Source organism: Mesoplodon mirus (assembly GCF_964341445.2).
Source record: "Mesoplodon mirus genome assembly, chromosome: 17".
NCBI lineage: Eukaryota > Metazoa > Chordata > Mammalia > Artiodactyla > Ziphiidae > Mesoplodon > Mesoplodon mirus.
In genome coordinates, this window is record NC_138993.1 from 70,173,425 (window position 1) to 70,188,534 (window position 15,110).

Here is a 15,110-nt window from a genome sequence, read left to right on the forward strand (position 1 = left end):
TTTGTCTTTGCAAAGTATAGCTCTCCGGAATGCATGGTAGGCATTCCTTAGTTCTAGAAGAAACTTCAACAATTCCTCTGGCTTTTCTAGGGTAAGGTCCACCCTCCTCTCTGACTCCCCATCCATATACACGATCAGGGTGATTTTATTTCTGCTGGGGTTTTCTATAATATTTAATGCAGCTGGCAAAATACTCAATTTCTCTTGCCTTGATGGCAGACATTCTCTAATTCATTTAATGTTAACTATCTTAAAGGGGGTTGAGCGTTTTAACATTAAGGAACTCTCTAGTTCCTTAGATCTTTTAGGGCTTGATGACACTGAATCCCTAATTAGTATACCACGAATAGCTCTTATAAGAACTGAAAAGGAGCTTCTGTGTACCACTCCCGCTGATGCTTAAGTCTGCAGAGAGGTAAAGAAGAGTATCCCCATCCCCTCCAGGGCTTTGTCATTTTTGTTATTTAAGTACTTGACAACTAATAAAAGTACAATTACCTATTTTTCAGCATAGACACTCTGTCCTTTGCACTAGAAACTTCTTCTTATGTCAATCTCAAGTGAGCAGCAAAAAAAAGTAAATGCTATGTTTATTTTTAAAAGTCACGAAGACAATAAAAAAAAACAGCAGAGAAATCCCATTACTAACAGTAATATAGATACTGAAAGAACACACCCAGAAAAAATCTCTATTTAAGTTTAAAAAAATATATCTACCAATGCCACACTCTTTGAACTATTTGGACATTGTGAACTAGGTTTTTGTTCTTTACATGTAAAGAGGAAGTCCCAGTAATAAGTGTACAAAATAGCAATATAAAACCAAGGATATTAATATCTTAGTTCAATACAAGGATTTATTGAATAATAAATGACTAAGGCACTGAGCAAGTAACACCAAGTGCTTTATGGATACAAAGATGAGTAAAACCATTCCCTGACCCGAAGCAGTATGTAATTAGTTGTATAGAGCAAATATGTCAATAATCTCTGAAAAGGCAGAGTGTGAATAGCAACAGAGAAGATATTATGTGGCTTTGAAGGAGAGATGGTTGGGGTAATTCAAGAAAAGCTGTGAAGTGGGAAAGAGAATTTAAGGGCCTTGAAGGATGAGTATGATTTGGTAACAGACAAAGACTAACAAAGAAAAAAGTTTCAGGAAGAGAAGACAAAGACTTGTTCATAAACTTTGTGTATCCAGGTTAGCTGGAGTACTGTGTACAGGTTCAGAGTATGGGGGAGAGAAAATAAGGTTAAAATGTTGATAAGGCCTATCGTGGAGAGCCTTGAACTAAGGTCTTTAATCTTAATAGTCACCCTTGGAGATCCTCCAACAGTTTTTGAGTTAGAGGTATCAAATGGTTTATTGAACCAAGGAGAAAATAAAATAGGAAAATGAATTAGGCTACTATAATTCATTTTACAGTATGGGGATAGAATCAGACTTTGATACTGAAAACACAGGATTTGGCAACTAAAAGGAAGCAAATGGATTCAGAAGTGGTGTAGAAAAGCTAATGGTGAAGGAGAAAGTATTTAAAGATAATCCCAAAGCTGGTTTGTCAAGGACTAGCTTCCTCAACCTAGGCATTACTGGCATTTTGGACCGGCTGCATCTTCGTCACGGCTGGTTGTCCTGTACACTGCAGGTATTAGCATACGACTTTCTCCTACCTATGAGAGGCCAGTAGCAGCCCCACCCCAGCCGTGACAACCAAAAATGTCTCCAGACCTTGTCAAATGTCCGCTAGAGAACAAAATCACTCCCAGTTGAGAACTACTGATTTAAGTGAATGGTTGTGCCATTAATCAGGGCCTACCAGAGCCGGCGCCAGGATAGCTCTTTGACCATAATCTCAAACTTGAAGGAGCTGCACCCTTTCCCTGCAAGATGTGTCAATTCTGTGCAGAAGAGCAGATGGGACCTTTTCACAAATTTTTATTTTGGCCTTACACGTATCACTCATATCTTTCTCTCGCAGTTGTATGTTCCCCACCCATGCCTAGGTACACAGTTCTCAAATGACAAGTTACTTCATCAATCAAGAACAGTAGTTTCTCATAGATAACGCAGGGTAAAATCAACTTTAAATGACCTTCTACGACATCCCTATATTTATAGTAGTATCTTTGGTCATCCATATTATGCCTATAGTTTAATTTGAAAACTTGAATATTATAATTACATGGCAGGTTAGTAACCTTTTAAATCGATTTCTTCATTGTACTTTTATATTATAGTCTGCTTTATAGTAAGTTTTCCTTTGTATCTTCCTTTTTAGTTTCACTTCTGGTTTACAGTATTAATATTTTCCAATTGATTTACACTTTAAATAGACCATTATTATATTTGTCAGCTCTGGTTAAATATTTTTTATAATATTTTGATCACTCTTGTTTTAAAAGTTAAGAATTATATACTATTTAAGTTAGGGCCTTGTTCAAGAAATTCAGTCAAAAAGTGAATAACTATTGTACACTGACATGGAAATTTCGATTTTGTAGTTGTACGTGATTTCATTCTATAATACACACAATTTAGATACCGTTACCTACGTTTTCGTTCTTTATGCACTATTTAGAAAAATTAACAAGTAATTAAAATCCATTAACCTCACCAGGGCAGGAGGAGTGAGGGATCTCAAAAATCTGCAAGCTTCCCAGGCCACCCTGGCTGTCTGAAGGGCCTAACTTTAGGGCAGTAGAGAAACCAGGGAAGGGCGTTAATTTCCTACTATAGAAAACCACTGCTCACTACAAACTTTATATATATATATATCATCAGCCTCATCACATTTTCATGTTCTTTATAGGAAATATAGAACCTATGTTTTTACTATATAACTCAATACCATTCAAGTCTAGTCCAAGTGATACCCGCACTTCTCAAGGCAAAATTAAGTGCCCTAACTCTGCCTAGATACAGCACAGAGGTTAGTCCCACTATTTACTCCTTATTTCATTCTTCCCTTAATCAGAGAGCTTTAGACATCAAGTTCCCCCACTACACCAAACTCCAAGTGTTTACTCATCACTGCAAACCTAATGAGGCTTTGCCTATAACAGACCTTCAGTAAACATTTAATGAATGAAAGTTGTTACTTTATTCTAAAAACAATGTTCAGAGTCCCCATATTTGAAAATGTATCTTCATCTATCCCTTGAGATTTATTAAAAGATTAGGATAATAGATGTATACATTCTATAAAACTGACTAAATTTACTAAAGTTGGTTTCCTTTCATAAAGATGACACTGCTCTGCAAAATTAAGAGTACGTTCTCAGTTGCGCAGCAATAAGACAAAAGTTCTGTTGTAACAAAATTCAATGTTTAATTTTTCAAAACTTAACTATATTAAAGAAAATAAATTATATTTAGACCACCTTCAATATTTGTACATCAACTTTATACAACTATAACGGTGCTTTCAAAAGACACTTTGTAAAGGGCATTAATTTCACAATTAAAATGTGTTTAAAAAATGGGGGAACATTAATAAAGAACATTAAATTAGTCTGAAATATATCTCATAATGCTTAGAGGTATGTTGTTCTTTAACAAATTAACTGTATTTGTATTCAAAATAACATAGCTTGTAACTACAGACAATTATTTCCTGTCCATTTCAGTGATTTCCTGGATCCAAAACAAAATCTGTGTATTTATTTCTTTGAAAACATCATTTGTTGACCGTCCTTTCACTGCCATGCAATGACTTGCTTTCTCAATCCAGTGGATTTTATTAGGAGCTTGCATTTTCTGTGCCACTTTCTCCAACAAGTTCTAAAGGGAAAAAAGAAGATGATACTAGACTAATGTTCTACTGGTGTTCAGTAAAGATTTCCTCTCTCCCACCGCACCTATACTGGCATCCATTCACTAAATATTAAAACCTAGTCTACAGCTAACTTTTGAGGCAATGGAACGTGCAAGAAGTGGCAGTCCATGTTTTTCAGATACAGCAACACAACAGAACGGATTCAGCATTCATTACTGATGCTAAAAGATCATTAAGTAAACTAGAGCCAAAAAAATTCTCTTAAAAAATGTTTTCCCCAAGGAAATTATTTATATGCTCTGGGAAATACACTAAAACTTAGTAATATGTACAAGTTACTTTTTTTTCAAGAGTCAATTTTATAACAAATTGAAGAGATCTGCTTAAATGTTGAAATGATAAACCAAACGTAGTCTAGTAATCCGAAATTCACAAGATTCAGATATTAATCCTTCATTTTCTACGTGAGAGTTAATCCATTTACCAACACTCTTTACAGGGGGATGAATATTGTCAGTATGCTTATATTTTTAGGTTCTCCAAAGCAACAGGGTTAACTAAGGAAAAAAACTAGCATTAGTAAAATCAGCATCTTTTTAAAAATAATTTATTTATTTATTTATTTATTTTTGGCCACAGCACGTGGGATCTTAGTTCCCCAACCAGGGATCAAACCCGCACCCCCTGCATTGGAAGCGCAGAGTCTTAACCACTGGACCACCGGGGAAGTCCCTAAAATCAGCATCTTTTTAAAGAGACTGAATGTTGCAGGTAATATCTTGTTCCCAAGATGTTTCTTTCATTCTTTCTCTCTCATTCACACAAATATCAAGTTATAATTCACCTTTTCACACATTTCATCTGCTGAGCCTGACACAAACAGTACAGGATCTTTTATACGAAAGAGATCTTCATCTCTAAGTTTATGCTGCTGCTTTGGACGGTGCAGTGGATAGGAAATACAAATGAGACCTCGAACAAAACCATCAGCATCATCTGGCTCAATATGACACATTACAGAAGCAGCTGCTCTTGAGCCCATTGAACGACCTAAAACCAATTAAAATTAAGTTCAGTTTGAAATATAAACATTCACATAAAGTAGTGGTGATGATAATGTGGCAAGTCAGATTTCATTCACTGTTCATCCATCATATTGCTGATAACTACAACAGGTGCCAATTAAAAAGCTGCAGTACCCATAGACTTGTGAAGAGCTAAAAACTGATCTTAAGTCAAATCTTAAAAAAAAAAAAAAGAATTATTTTCTAAAAGAATACTTGAAGTGGTGAAGACAATCCTTGTGAAGGAATCATTTGAGAGGGGGTGATTCAGGGATATAAATAAAAGGAGACCTCTTCAGGTTATAACACATATATATGAGGTTTAAATTAGATTTAAATATTAAAGTATCTTGGTGTAACACCAGGAAGTGACTTACCGAAACAAAACAAAAAATCCTTAAGTCTCTTCCTGTCATTAATTTTAATTCTCGATTACCTATTCCTATATTAATGAGTAGATTTTAGAAAAAGTATTCACAAGTATTGAAAACTTACCTCCAAGGAAAACACCTGCAAGTTTGTATTCTCCTGAGGTCTTTAGGTAATTCTAGAAAAATAATCGACCAAAAAATTATCAATTCTTCTCCCATGAAATATTCCACTGGAAAACCAACATATATTTTCTCATCATTACTGAAATGTATGAAAATTTTTGCAAAAACAATCAAGAAATTTCAAGGGATTCTTCTTGGAAGAGGTAATCAGTTCTTTGCTCTGTGGTCATGCCTTCACTGTCAAATCATAAACTGGGTAATACAGGCAAATAAGTGAAAAAAAAAACACTGTCTAAAACAAATTCAAGTACTAAAATATTTTTAAAGAACAAATCGTGGGGCTTCCCTGGTGGCGCAGTGGTTGAGCGTCCGCCTGCCGATGCAGGGGTCATGGGTTCGTGCCCCGGTCCGGGAAGATCCCACGTGCCACAGAGTGGCTGGGCCCGTGAGCCATGGACGCTGAGCCTGCACGTCCGGAGCCTGTGCTCCGCAACGGGAGAAGCCACAACGGTGAGAGGCCCGCGTACAGAAAAAAAAAAAAAAAGAACAAATCGTGGAGGGGAAAAAAAGCCAGTAAAAGCTTCCAACTAATACAAAATGTGATAATACTAACATCTAATTTAAAGCTCTGAAAAACTCAGTAAGCTTTAAGTAATCTGGATTAAAAGAAATTTCAGATTTGTTTTATCCAGGGGTTTTATAGTTTCTAATACAGAAATCATATATTATTTGTACATTCATAGTATACAAGGCAAAATACCTAGAACTATATATCCTAAATTTCAATATGGAAATTACATCATAAGTAGATTCTTTGGCAATATCAGGGAGAAACATTTATGATGTAAGCACTCATCCCCATGGAAACTAACTGATGGCAAAAAAGAGAAATCTGACCATTACACAGTCTTCACACACTGCTGAGTTTCTAAGAATACTCATTAAAGGATTTTTAAATTAAACCAAATGACTGCTAATAAAATTTGTCTTAAATTTATTATGAATTTTAAAAACAGAATTCTGTTATAAGTAAATATAAAGAAATTTTCTTACCAAAACTGATTTATATGCCTTAATTCTATGTACAATATTAAGGCCTTTACAGGTAAATCTCAGGCTAAAAAAACCATGAGATGCAAGATGGGATGCCAGTGACATCAAATGAGGAAGATTCATATCTCCTGATGCTCCATGTGTAAGAATTATTCCATATGTTAAGCTCTTGTTAGGTACCAAACAAACAGCATCTAGTAATTTATTTCCAAAAGGTATTTTTAATTTAACCTGGAATTCAAGAGAATAAATGGATCAAAAATTACTTCCTTGCCTATTCAGACAAATGAATAACTATATATGTTTGTTCTGCAAGACCCATGATTCAAGTCACAGCCTCCAAATAAAAAGCAATGATATTAATAATAACTAATATTTAAGAAATACTTATTGTGTCAGGTACTATTATAACTGCTTTATATGTATTAAATCATTTAACATTCCTAAGAATTCCGAGGCAAGTACTGTTACTATCTCCATTTTATAGCTGAGAAAACTGAGGCACAGTAGCTTACATAATGTGCCCAAGGTTATATATCCAATTAGCTAGGATCCAGACTCAGGCAGTCTGCTCCAAAGTCCTCATTCTTAACCACTAATGCTATGATGTCTCTCACAGTATAAGATGAAAATAAGAAAATTACTCTGGAGCCATATGACTACAAAAAAAAAAAAAAGGAACCTTGAAGATGCAGAATGTATGAAAATATGTATTACCTCTGTATGACTCATTTTCACTGTTGAATAACAAACTTAAAGTGCATTACATCTGAGAAGCAAAGGACATCTCCCTGAAAAGAAGATTCTGTTGTGAAAGGTGGGTTGGCAGACACAAGAACTATGAATGAACACACTCAGTAGCTAAAGTAAACATTTAGAACTACTTCTCTAAGAACTGATGTCTTTACAAGCACATTATTTATTTTCATTCCTATGGTCACTCAGAGTTGGTTATAGGACCAGGTGTGGGGCTGGCAGATGTTATTTAAGATAAAGCCAATGTGATATCTTCACATGGATGCCTTAAGAAGATTCATATCAAAGTAGGATGCTGTATCTTGGTAATGCTGTAAAAATATATATATATATATTTTTTTTTCCCTAAGCATCTTTATTCTCAACCATCTTCAGCTTAATTTCACAGCATCTTTCTATTAACCCATTTCCTTTGTCTTTATCATTCCCAGCTCTTCCTCCGACCCTGCAATGGAAGTACACATCCACACCCTTTGTCCTGAGACTCTGCAGAGCCTCCCAGTAGGCAGAGTGTAAATCTCCACCCTATTGCCTTTGGGCTTGGCTATGTGACTTGCTTTAATCAACAGAATAGATTTCAATGTGCCACTTCTGAGCTGAGGCATGGCAAATTTCCAGAAGTGCTCTTGAACTCTTGCCTTCAGCCCTGAGAAAAACATGCTTCATGTATTTTTGCTTTTTTTAGCCTGGGTGCCAGAATGAAGACACATGGAGCAGACCAGAACCCAAAACTAAAGTCTGGAGTCCAGCCTAGTCCAACCAACATCTAAACCACTGAAGAACCATGAAGTGTCTACCTGAAGAACCAAGAGCATGAAATGCTGGGAGCCAGAGATTTCGGGGTTGTTATGCAGCATTCCTTCCTATAGTAAGAGATCTTTTATTGTTCAGGATATCATCAACATCAGAATCTCCATTATTCATCTTTTTTCCCATTAACATTTACTAATTCATTCACTGAATAGATAATAACATGGTCCAAAGTTAAAAAGTTACAAAAATATACAGTGGAAAGTCTCTCCCCCATTTCACTTTTGCCTTACCATCCAGATCCCCTCTTCAAAGGCAACCAATATTCTGCTTTCAGATATTTTATATATATACCTACAGACACACACATCTTTTTCTTTCTATAAACTGGTGACCTACTTTTCTGAACCCCCCCCAATATGTATCTTGGTGATTACTCATTTCCTTATACAACGAGCTCCTTTCATTGTTTTTTATGGCTATAGAATATTTCAAGGAAGGGTTGTACATAATCTATTTTCCCAACCATCTATTAATGAAAATGAGATTGTTTCCAATCTTTTGCTAAAACCATATTGCAATGAGTGGCACTGTACTTAACATTATTTTCACGTGTGTAGACATATCTGTAAGAAAAATTCCTGTGTCAAAGGGTGTATTCACTTACAATTATTTTTTAAGAAATACGTTTCATTTTTGAATAGGTAATATACACACATGGTACACAATTTTAAAACAGTTAACAGTAGTTAAGTCTCCTCCCATTTTTCCCCCGGCCACAATGTTCCTTTCCCTTCCCAGAAGCAACCACTGTGACTAACTTACTGTGTATATCTTTCCCTTTGTGTGTGTGTGTGCGCGCGCACGTGCGTGTGTGTGCGCATGCAGAATTCTCATATTTGAGCCTGAAGGGTTATCAGACTGGCTGCAGAAAGTTCTGGGGTTTAAACGGGGGGATGATGGACTTCAATCTTCATTGTCCCTGTTTTCATAAAGGGAGCCTCGTAACTGTGCCTGGGGTCCCCTGGTTCAAAGATCCTGCTTTGGGGCTTCCCTGGTGGCGCAGTGGTTGAGAGTCTGCCTGCTAATGCAGGGACATGGGTTCGGGCCCTGGTCTGGGAGGATCCCACACGCGGAGCAACTAAGCCCGTGAGCCACAACTACTGAGCCTGCGCATCTGGAGCTCGTGCTCCACAACAAGAGAGGCTGCCATAGTGAAAGGCCCGCGCACCGCGATGAAGACTGGCCCCCACTCGCCGCAACTAGAGAAAGCCCTCGCACAGAAACAAAGACCCAACACAGCAAAAATAAGTTAATTAATTAATAAACTCGTACCCACAACAACAACAACAAAAAAAATGCTTAAAAAAAAAAAAAGATCCTGCTTTATGTTCTCAAGAGACCAGCCTCCAGTCTTCTAATGGGAGAGAAGCAGAATCCAACGATGTGACACGGGGAGAGAGCGCTAGCGGTCTACCTACTTCTCCGGCGCGCTTCACCGAGGTACAGCCCTCCACATCCATCCCCAGCGCCATTCCTTTCGCTGCCACCTTCTGCACATTTCGAAGACTCTGTTTCTGATGTAGAACTGTTCCCCCAGAACTCCCTGCTGCTGGTTTAGAATTAAGCTGATCTGCTAAGGCTTGGGCTTTCTGGAGCCCAGTATCTTATTGCTGTTGTTTCCTGTCACATTTTCTTCATCCTTGTGGGTGTGCGTCCTTTTGAAAATCCCTCTGCTGTTCTTATAGTGAGATTTCAGGAGGGAGGAAAATGAGGTCCACACGTATGCAACCCACCCTCTTAACCTAGAGGGCTCTGCTATCGGTCTGCCGGCCGTGGGCGTTTGGGCTTTTTGCGCTACCGCTGCCCCTTTTCTGGAAAACGCCCCTCCCTTCCAGACTTCACAGTGCACGCACAGTCTGTCCTCCCGCAACGGTGCGCGCGAGCTGGGCTACTCGGGAAACAGCGAAACGGCTGCAGGATGTAACCCCAACCTGGCCTAGACCGTCCAGGCTGTGAGCATGCCGGGCTCTGGGGGGGTCAGACGGGGCAGCGTCTCAGCTACAAAGGCGGCCGACGCCACCAACCAACCTCGGGGAGGCTGCGAAGGTTCATCGCATGGAGTCGCGTGCCCACGTCGAGAGCGTTTTCACGCCCACGAGGCGACGGCGATCACATCTGATGCCGGGGGTCAGATGCCACCCCTCCTGTAACCGTCCACGGGAAAGACGCCTGCGCCTCATCCACCGGGTCAAAGCGGGACGCTGGAAATCGCGGGGCTAGACGCCAGCCTTGAGAGTTCAAGTCCTCTGGGCGCCGGGGGCGGGGGGAGGTCGATAACCTGGCCGCGTCAACAACGAGCGGTCCGAGAGCCGACACTCCCGGAGCTCGGGACGCAAAGGTGCCCGACGACCGTCCGATTCCGCCCGCCGGCGCCGGGGCCCCGGCGACCCTCCCCGGCTCGGAGGCCGTCGGTGCCCGGCTCGCGGGACCCAGGCCGGAGCCGCTCGGCTCTCCCCGGCCGCACCGTCCCCTCACGCCGCCTCCCGACCGGCCGGCCGGCCGGAGCCCCAGCGGCCGCGGCCCGCGGGACTGAACCCACGCCTCACGCCTCACGGAGCCTCCCAACAGCCCCTGAGGGGTGACGGCCGCGAGCCCGAGACGCCTCAGGCGGGGCCGCGGGAAGCCCCCGGGGCCCTCGGAAGCCGTTCGCTATCTGTCGGCCCCAACCACCGCCGCCGCCGCCGCCGCCGCCGCACTTACCGGGGACGGGAAAGTGGCCGGGAGCACCTAACCGCCCACACTCTCTTCAGGGAGCGAACTTCCACACTCGAACTCGAAGGGACCGCCTCGCCGCACCCGCCAGTGCGTCCCGCTACGGCGCACGCGCGCGCAGGCCCCACCCCCACACGGGCGCGCGAGCCGGCGCGCGGGGCACGCTGGGAGCGGGAGTTTTCCCGCCGCTACCGGCGGGGACGCGGCGGCGGTGGCGTCCACTCTCCGACGCGGGGGGCGCTGACGTGCCGCCACCTGTCGCTGCCTCAGCCCCGACTGCGTCCACTCAGGACCCTTCCCCGTCCCAGCCACTCCATTCCAGCAGTTTCACGGGCCAAAAAACGCGAGGTCAGCTCTGATTGTTCTCTTTTTCACACACCCCGCAGTCAATCCAGCGACCCCGCTTGTTCGACTGGCAAATAGTACAGAATCCAACCACTTCTCACGCTAACACCAGACCCGCCCGAGCCCCACCACCGTCTTTGCCCGGATTATTGAAAGAGTCGGCCAAAGGGCCTCTCGTTCCCACGCCCGCCCGCCACCTTTCCGCTACTTATCGACGCAGTGGGCAGCTGGACCCCGTTGAAAGGTGCACCTTCATCTCAACGCTTTTTGCAAAGGCTTTCCGTCTCGCCCGTAATCAGAGCTAAAGGCCTTGCAGAGACCAAGGTTTCATACGATCGGTCCCTTCCCCTCTTACCCGTTTCCTACTCGTCTCGTTCCCCGGCTCCTTCAGCTCTAGACGCCCGGGCCTCTTCACTCCCCTCACACCCAAACCTACCAGGCGAGGCCTTACGACAGGGCCTGGTCTTCCCTCCTCTCGCAGAGATCTAGTGGCTACCGTTGCAACTCCTTGGGGTCTTCGCTCAACTTGCCATTTTCTCAGTGAGGCCTTTTCTAAGCGGCCTTTCCTTCCACCAAAGACCTTCCACATATCATCCTTCCACCCCGGTCACCGAACAGGCTGTGAATTTGTCTCCTTCCCGGACCGAAGGCAGGGGTCTTTATTGTTGTTATTTCGTCTTGAATCTCCCGCGTATGGAAGAATTCCTGGCAAATCAGTAAGTCTCGGATGAATGAATCTTCCCCAAGCCCAGGGCAGTTAGGAACCACCCTCTTTTCTGTCGCAGCACAAGTAAGGAGACACAATGCAGAAAACCACTGATGGTCATTTATCTCAAGCGTTTTCGCTCATTACAGAGGCTTAATGAACGTTTCTCTACGTGTCTCCTAATTTTCTAGCTCAGATTTTAAAAAACAGCTTTATCTGCGTGCCATAAAAGCCACTCACTTTAAGAGTGCCTTTCAGTGGGTTTTGGTAAATTTATAACCATTGGCAGCTGTCACCATAATCTAAGAACATTTACATCACCCCCAAAAGAATACTGTGCTCATTGCCTTCTACCCTTAAACCCAGACTACCACTAACCTACTTTCTGTCTGTAGATTTTCCTTTTCTGGGCATTTCCTACAATATGTGGTCTTTTTATGGCTAGCTTCTTTCACTCAGAATCATGTTTTCAAGATTCATCCATACTGTAGCATGTAATAGTACTTTATTCCCTCTTATAACTCATTTCTTTTTATTGCTGAATAGTATTCAGTTTTATGGGTAAACCACATTTTGTTTATCCGTTTGCCAGTCGATGGGTATTTGGATTCTTTCCACTATTTGACTATTATGAATAACACTGTTATAACACTCAGGGAGAGAGAAGGCAGTGTGAGGACAGAAGCAGTGAGAGATTTGAAGACACTAAGCTGCTGGCTGGGAAGATGCAGGAAGGGGCCACAAGACAAGAAATGTAAGAAATGCGCTCCTAGAAGCCAGAAAAGGCATCCTGCCTTCAGCCTCAGGAGGGACCCAGCCCCATGAACACCTTGACATTATCCCAGAAACACTGAGTTCAGACTCTAAAATCCAGAACTATAAGAGAATAAATTTGTGTTGTTTTAAACCACTAAATTTGTGGTACTTTGTCACAGCAGCAATAGGAGAGTAATACAAAACATTATTTGTGGACACCAAAACTTCAATTTCAGATGAGTTTCACATGTCATCATCATCATCATCATCATTATTATTCTTTTGATTTTTTTCAACCATTTAAAAATGTTAAAATCATTCTTAGCTTTCAGGCTGTACAAAAACAAGGGGTGGGCCAGATTTAGTCAAATATTAGCACAATTAATCCATCCATGGATTAAAAGAATAATACGTAATTAGATGTTTAGAGTTTTTATAATGGAGTTTTTACAATGTTTCAAAATTAGAGCACTATTAATGTAATTCATTATGAATTTAACAAAAACAAATCAAAATAAAACTCGAACATTTAAATAGATGCCTAAAAAGCATTTAATAAGATTTTAATGCTCTTCTTTTTAATAAGTTAGTAATTGGAAATTTCATATTTTAATAGCAGTTGTTTATCATAAACCATAACAAACATTTTGCTTAACAGTGAAAAATCAGTAGCATCTTTGGTCACCCAGTCTAAAGTAGTCACCACCACCCAGCCCACTTTCTCTCTGTAATAACTGGTTTTATTTATCAGTCCTTAATTGTCCTGCTTATTTATTTATTTTTACTGGTTTATTTCATTCTTCTTTCAGAAGAGATAGTGACTGTTCCCTGTTGTATGCCCAGAACCTAATACAATGTCTGGCACATATTAGGTGCTTAATAAATACTTGTTGAATAAAATCCATTTGTGATGGTTACCTTTATGTGTGAACTTGTTTGGGCCACGGGGCCCAGTTATGTGGCCAGATATTACTCTGGATTTTCTGTGTGCTGCGGGGTGAGATTAACACTGAAATCAGTGGACTCTGAGTCAAGCAGGTTGCCCTCCACAATGTGTTGAAGGACTGAAGAGAACAAAGGACTGACGTCCCCAGTGTGAGAGGGAATTCTGCCAGCAGACAGCCTTCCGCTTTGAACTGCAACATAGTTCTTTCCTAGGATTCCAGCCTGACGGCCTTCAGACTTGAACTGCAGATTGTGGACTTGCCAGCCTTCATAATCAGGCGTGAGCCAGTCCTTAAATCTCTCTGTATACACACAACCTAATGGTTGTTTCTCTGGAGGACCCTGACGAATGCACCACTGAAGTCTGAAACAAGGTAAGAATGTTTGTTATCACCACAATTATTCAACATTGTGCTAGAAGTCCCACTCAATGCGATAAGGCTGGAAAATAAGTAAAATTATAAATATGGTAAAGAAGATACACTGTCATTATTTTCAGATATGATTCTTTGAGAAAATCAAGTGAAGTTTATTAGATCTGATAAAATAGTGCAGTATGTAGCTGGGTACAGGACAGAAAAATCTACAGTTTTCTTAAACACATTAAATAACTAGCTAGAAAAATATAATTTTTTAAAAAAGCCTAAGCAAAATAGAAACAATTGTAGAAACTACCCAAGAAAAAACACAATGTAAAACATTCAAGATCTTATATGAAAAAACATAAAATTTTACTTAAGAGCCACCCCCCTCCCCAAAAAAGACCTGAATAAATGGAAATATGCACCACTTTCCTGATAGGAAAACACAATAGACATTTTAGTTTCATCAACTATTCAAATTAATGAAATTTCACTTGGAATTTTTACAGTGATTTTAAAGTTCAACTAGAAGAATAGACAAAAAAAAATTGAGAACAATCTTTAGAAGAACAGTAAGAAGGGATCTTTACTGATATCAAAAGATCCTAAAAATTTACAGGATCATATTTTAAAATAATTTGGAAAATGTTTTTTATATTTCAAGGTGAGAAGGTCTTTCTATATAAGATGCAAAGCCAAGAAATTATAAAGTAACAATGGACAGATCTGACCACATAAAAATTAAGAACATCTATATTTATATAGGCATTGTGAGCAAAGTCAAAGGACAAAAAAGACTGGGAGACATTTGCAGCAAACATAATAGAAAGCGTTGATGTCCATAATATATAAAGAGTTGAAAAAAGCCAGTAAGAAAAAATTTTAAAAATTGAAAATTTGACAAGGCCGAAAAGTCAAAGACAAGGAATAAAAAGATAGTCAATTTCATAAATAACCAGGGAAATATTTTTAAAAACAATTTTTGTATTCAAATTGACAAAAATGAAAAAGATGAACAATACCTAGTGTTGCTGACTATATAGAAAAATGGGATTTTAAAACCCTAGTAATGGGAGAATAGTTTGTATAGTCTCTCTCTGTTTTGCTTTATCTATAAACATTTAAGTTACCCATTGCTTCAGTAATTCACTCTGAGAAATTTATCCCATCGTACTACCAGCAGGCGGCCTTCTTTTTAAGAGAGCTGAAAATTAGAAACAATCCTTCCTACCTAGTAGAAAGGATGAAGAAGATAAATTATTGTGATCTGGGTCCTTGATGGACCTAACCTCCAAGTTTATGGATCCAAAAAATGTCTGAATATC

At 40.4% G+C, this 15,110-nt stretch overlaps 1 protein-coding gene across 2 annotated transcripts; it reads right to left on the minus strand.

The window, feature by feature from the left end:
• Positions 1–3,357: 3,357 nt before the first annotated feature.
• TEX30 (testis expressed 30) lies at positions 3,358–10,770 on the minus strand. Of its 2 annotated transcripts, XM_082602337.1 has the most exons (6): positions 10,660–10,770; positions 7,108–7,181; positions 6,391–6,621; positions 5,339–5,390; positions 4,624–4,829; positions 3,358–3,784 (listed from the first exon to the last, which is right to left on the minus strand). In XM_082602337.1, the coding sequence occupies exons 2-6, from the start codon at positions 7,120–7,122 to the stop codon at positions 3,611–3,613; spliced, it is 678 nt and encodes a 225-aa protein (XP_082458463.1). In that variant the 5' UTR covers positions 7,123–7,181; positions 10,660–10,770; the 3' UTR covers positions 3,358–3,610. The 2 variants fall into 2 exon arrangements, with proteins under 2 accessions (XP_082458463.1, XP_082458464.1); XM_082602338.1 differs by lacking the exon at positions 7,108–7,181.
• Between the last annotated feature and the right edge of the window lie 4,340 nt (positions 10,771–15,110).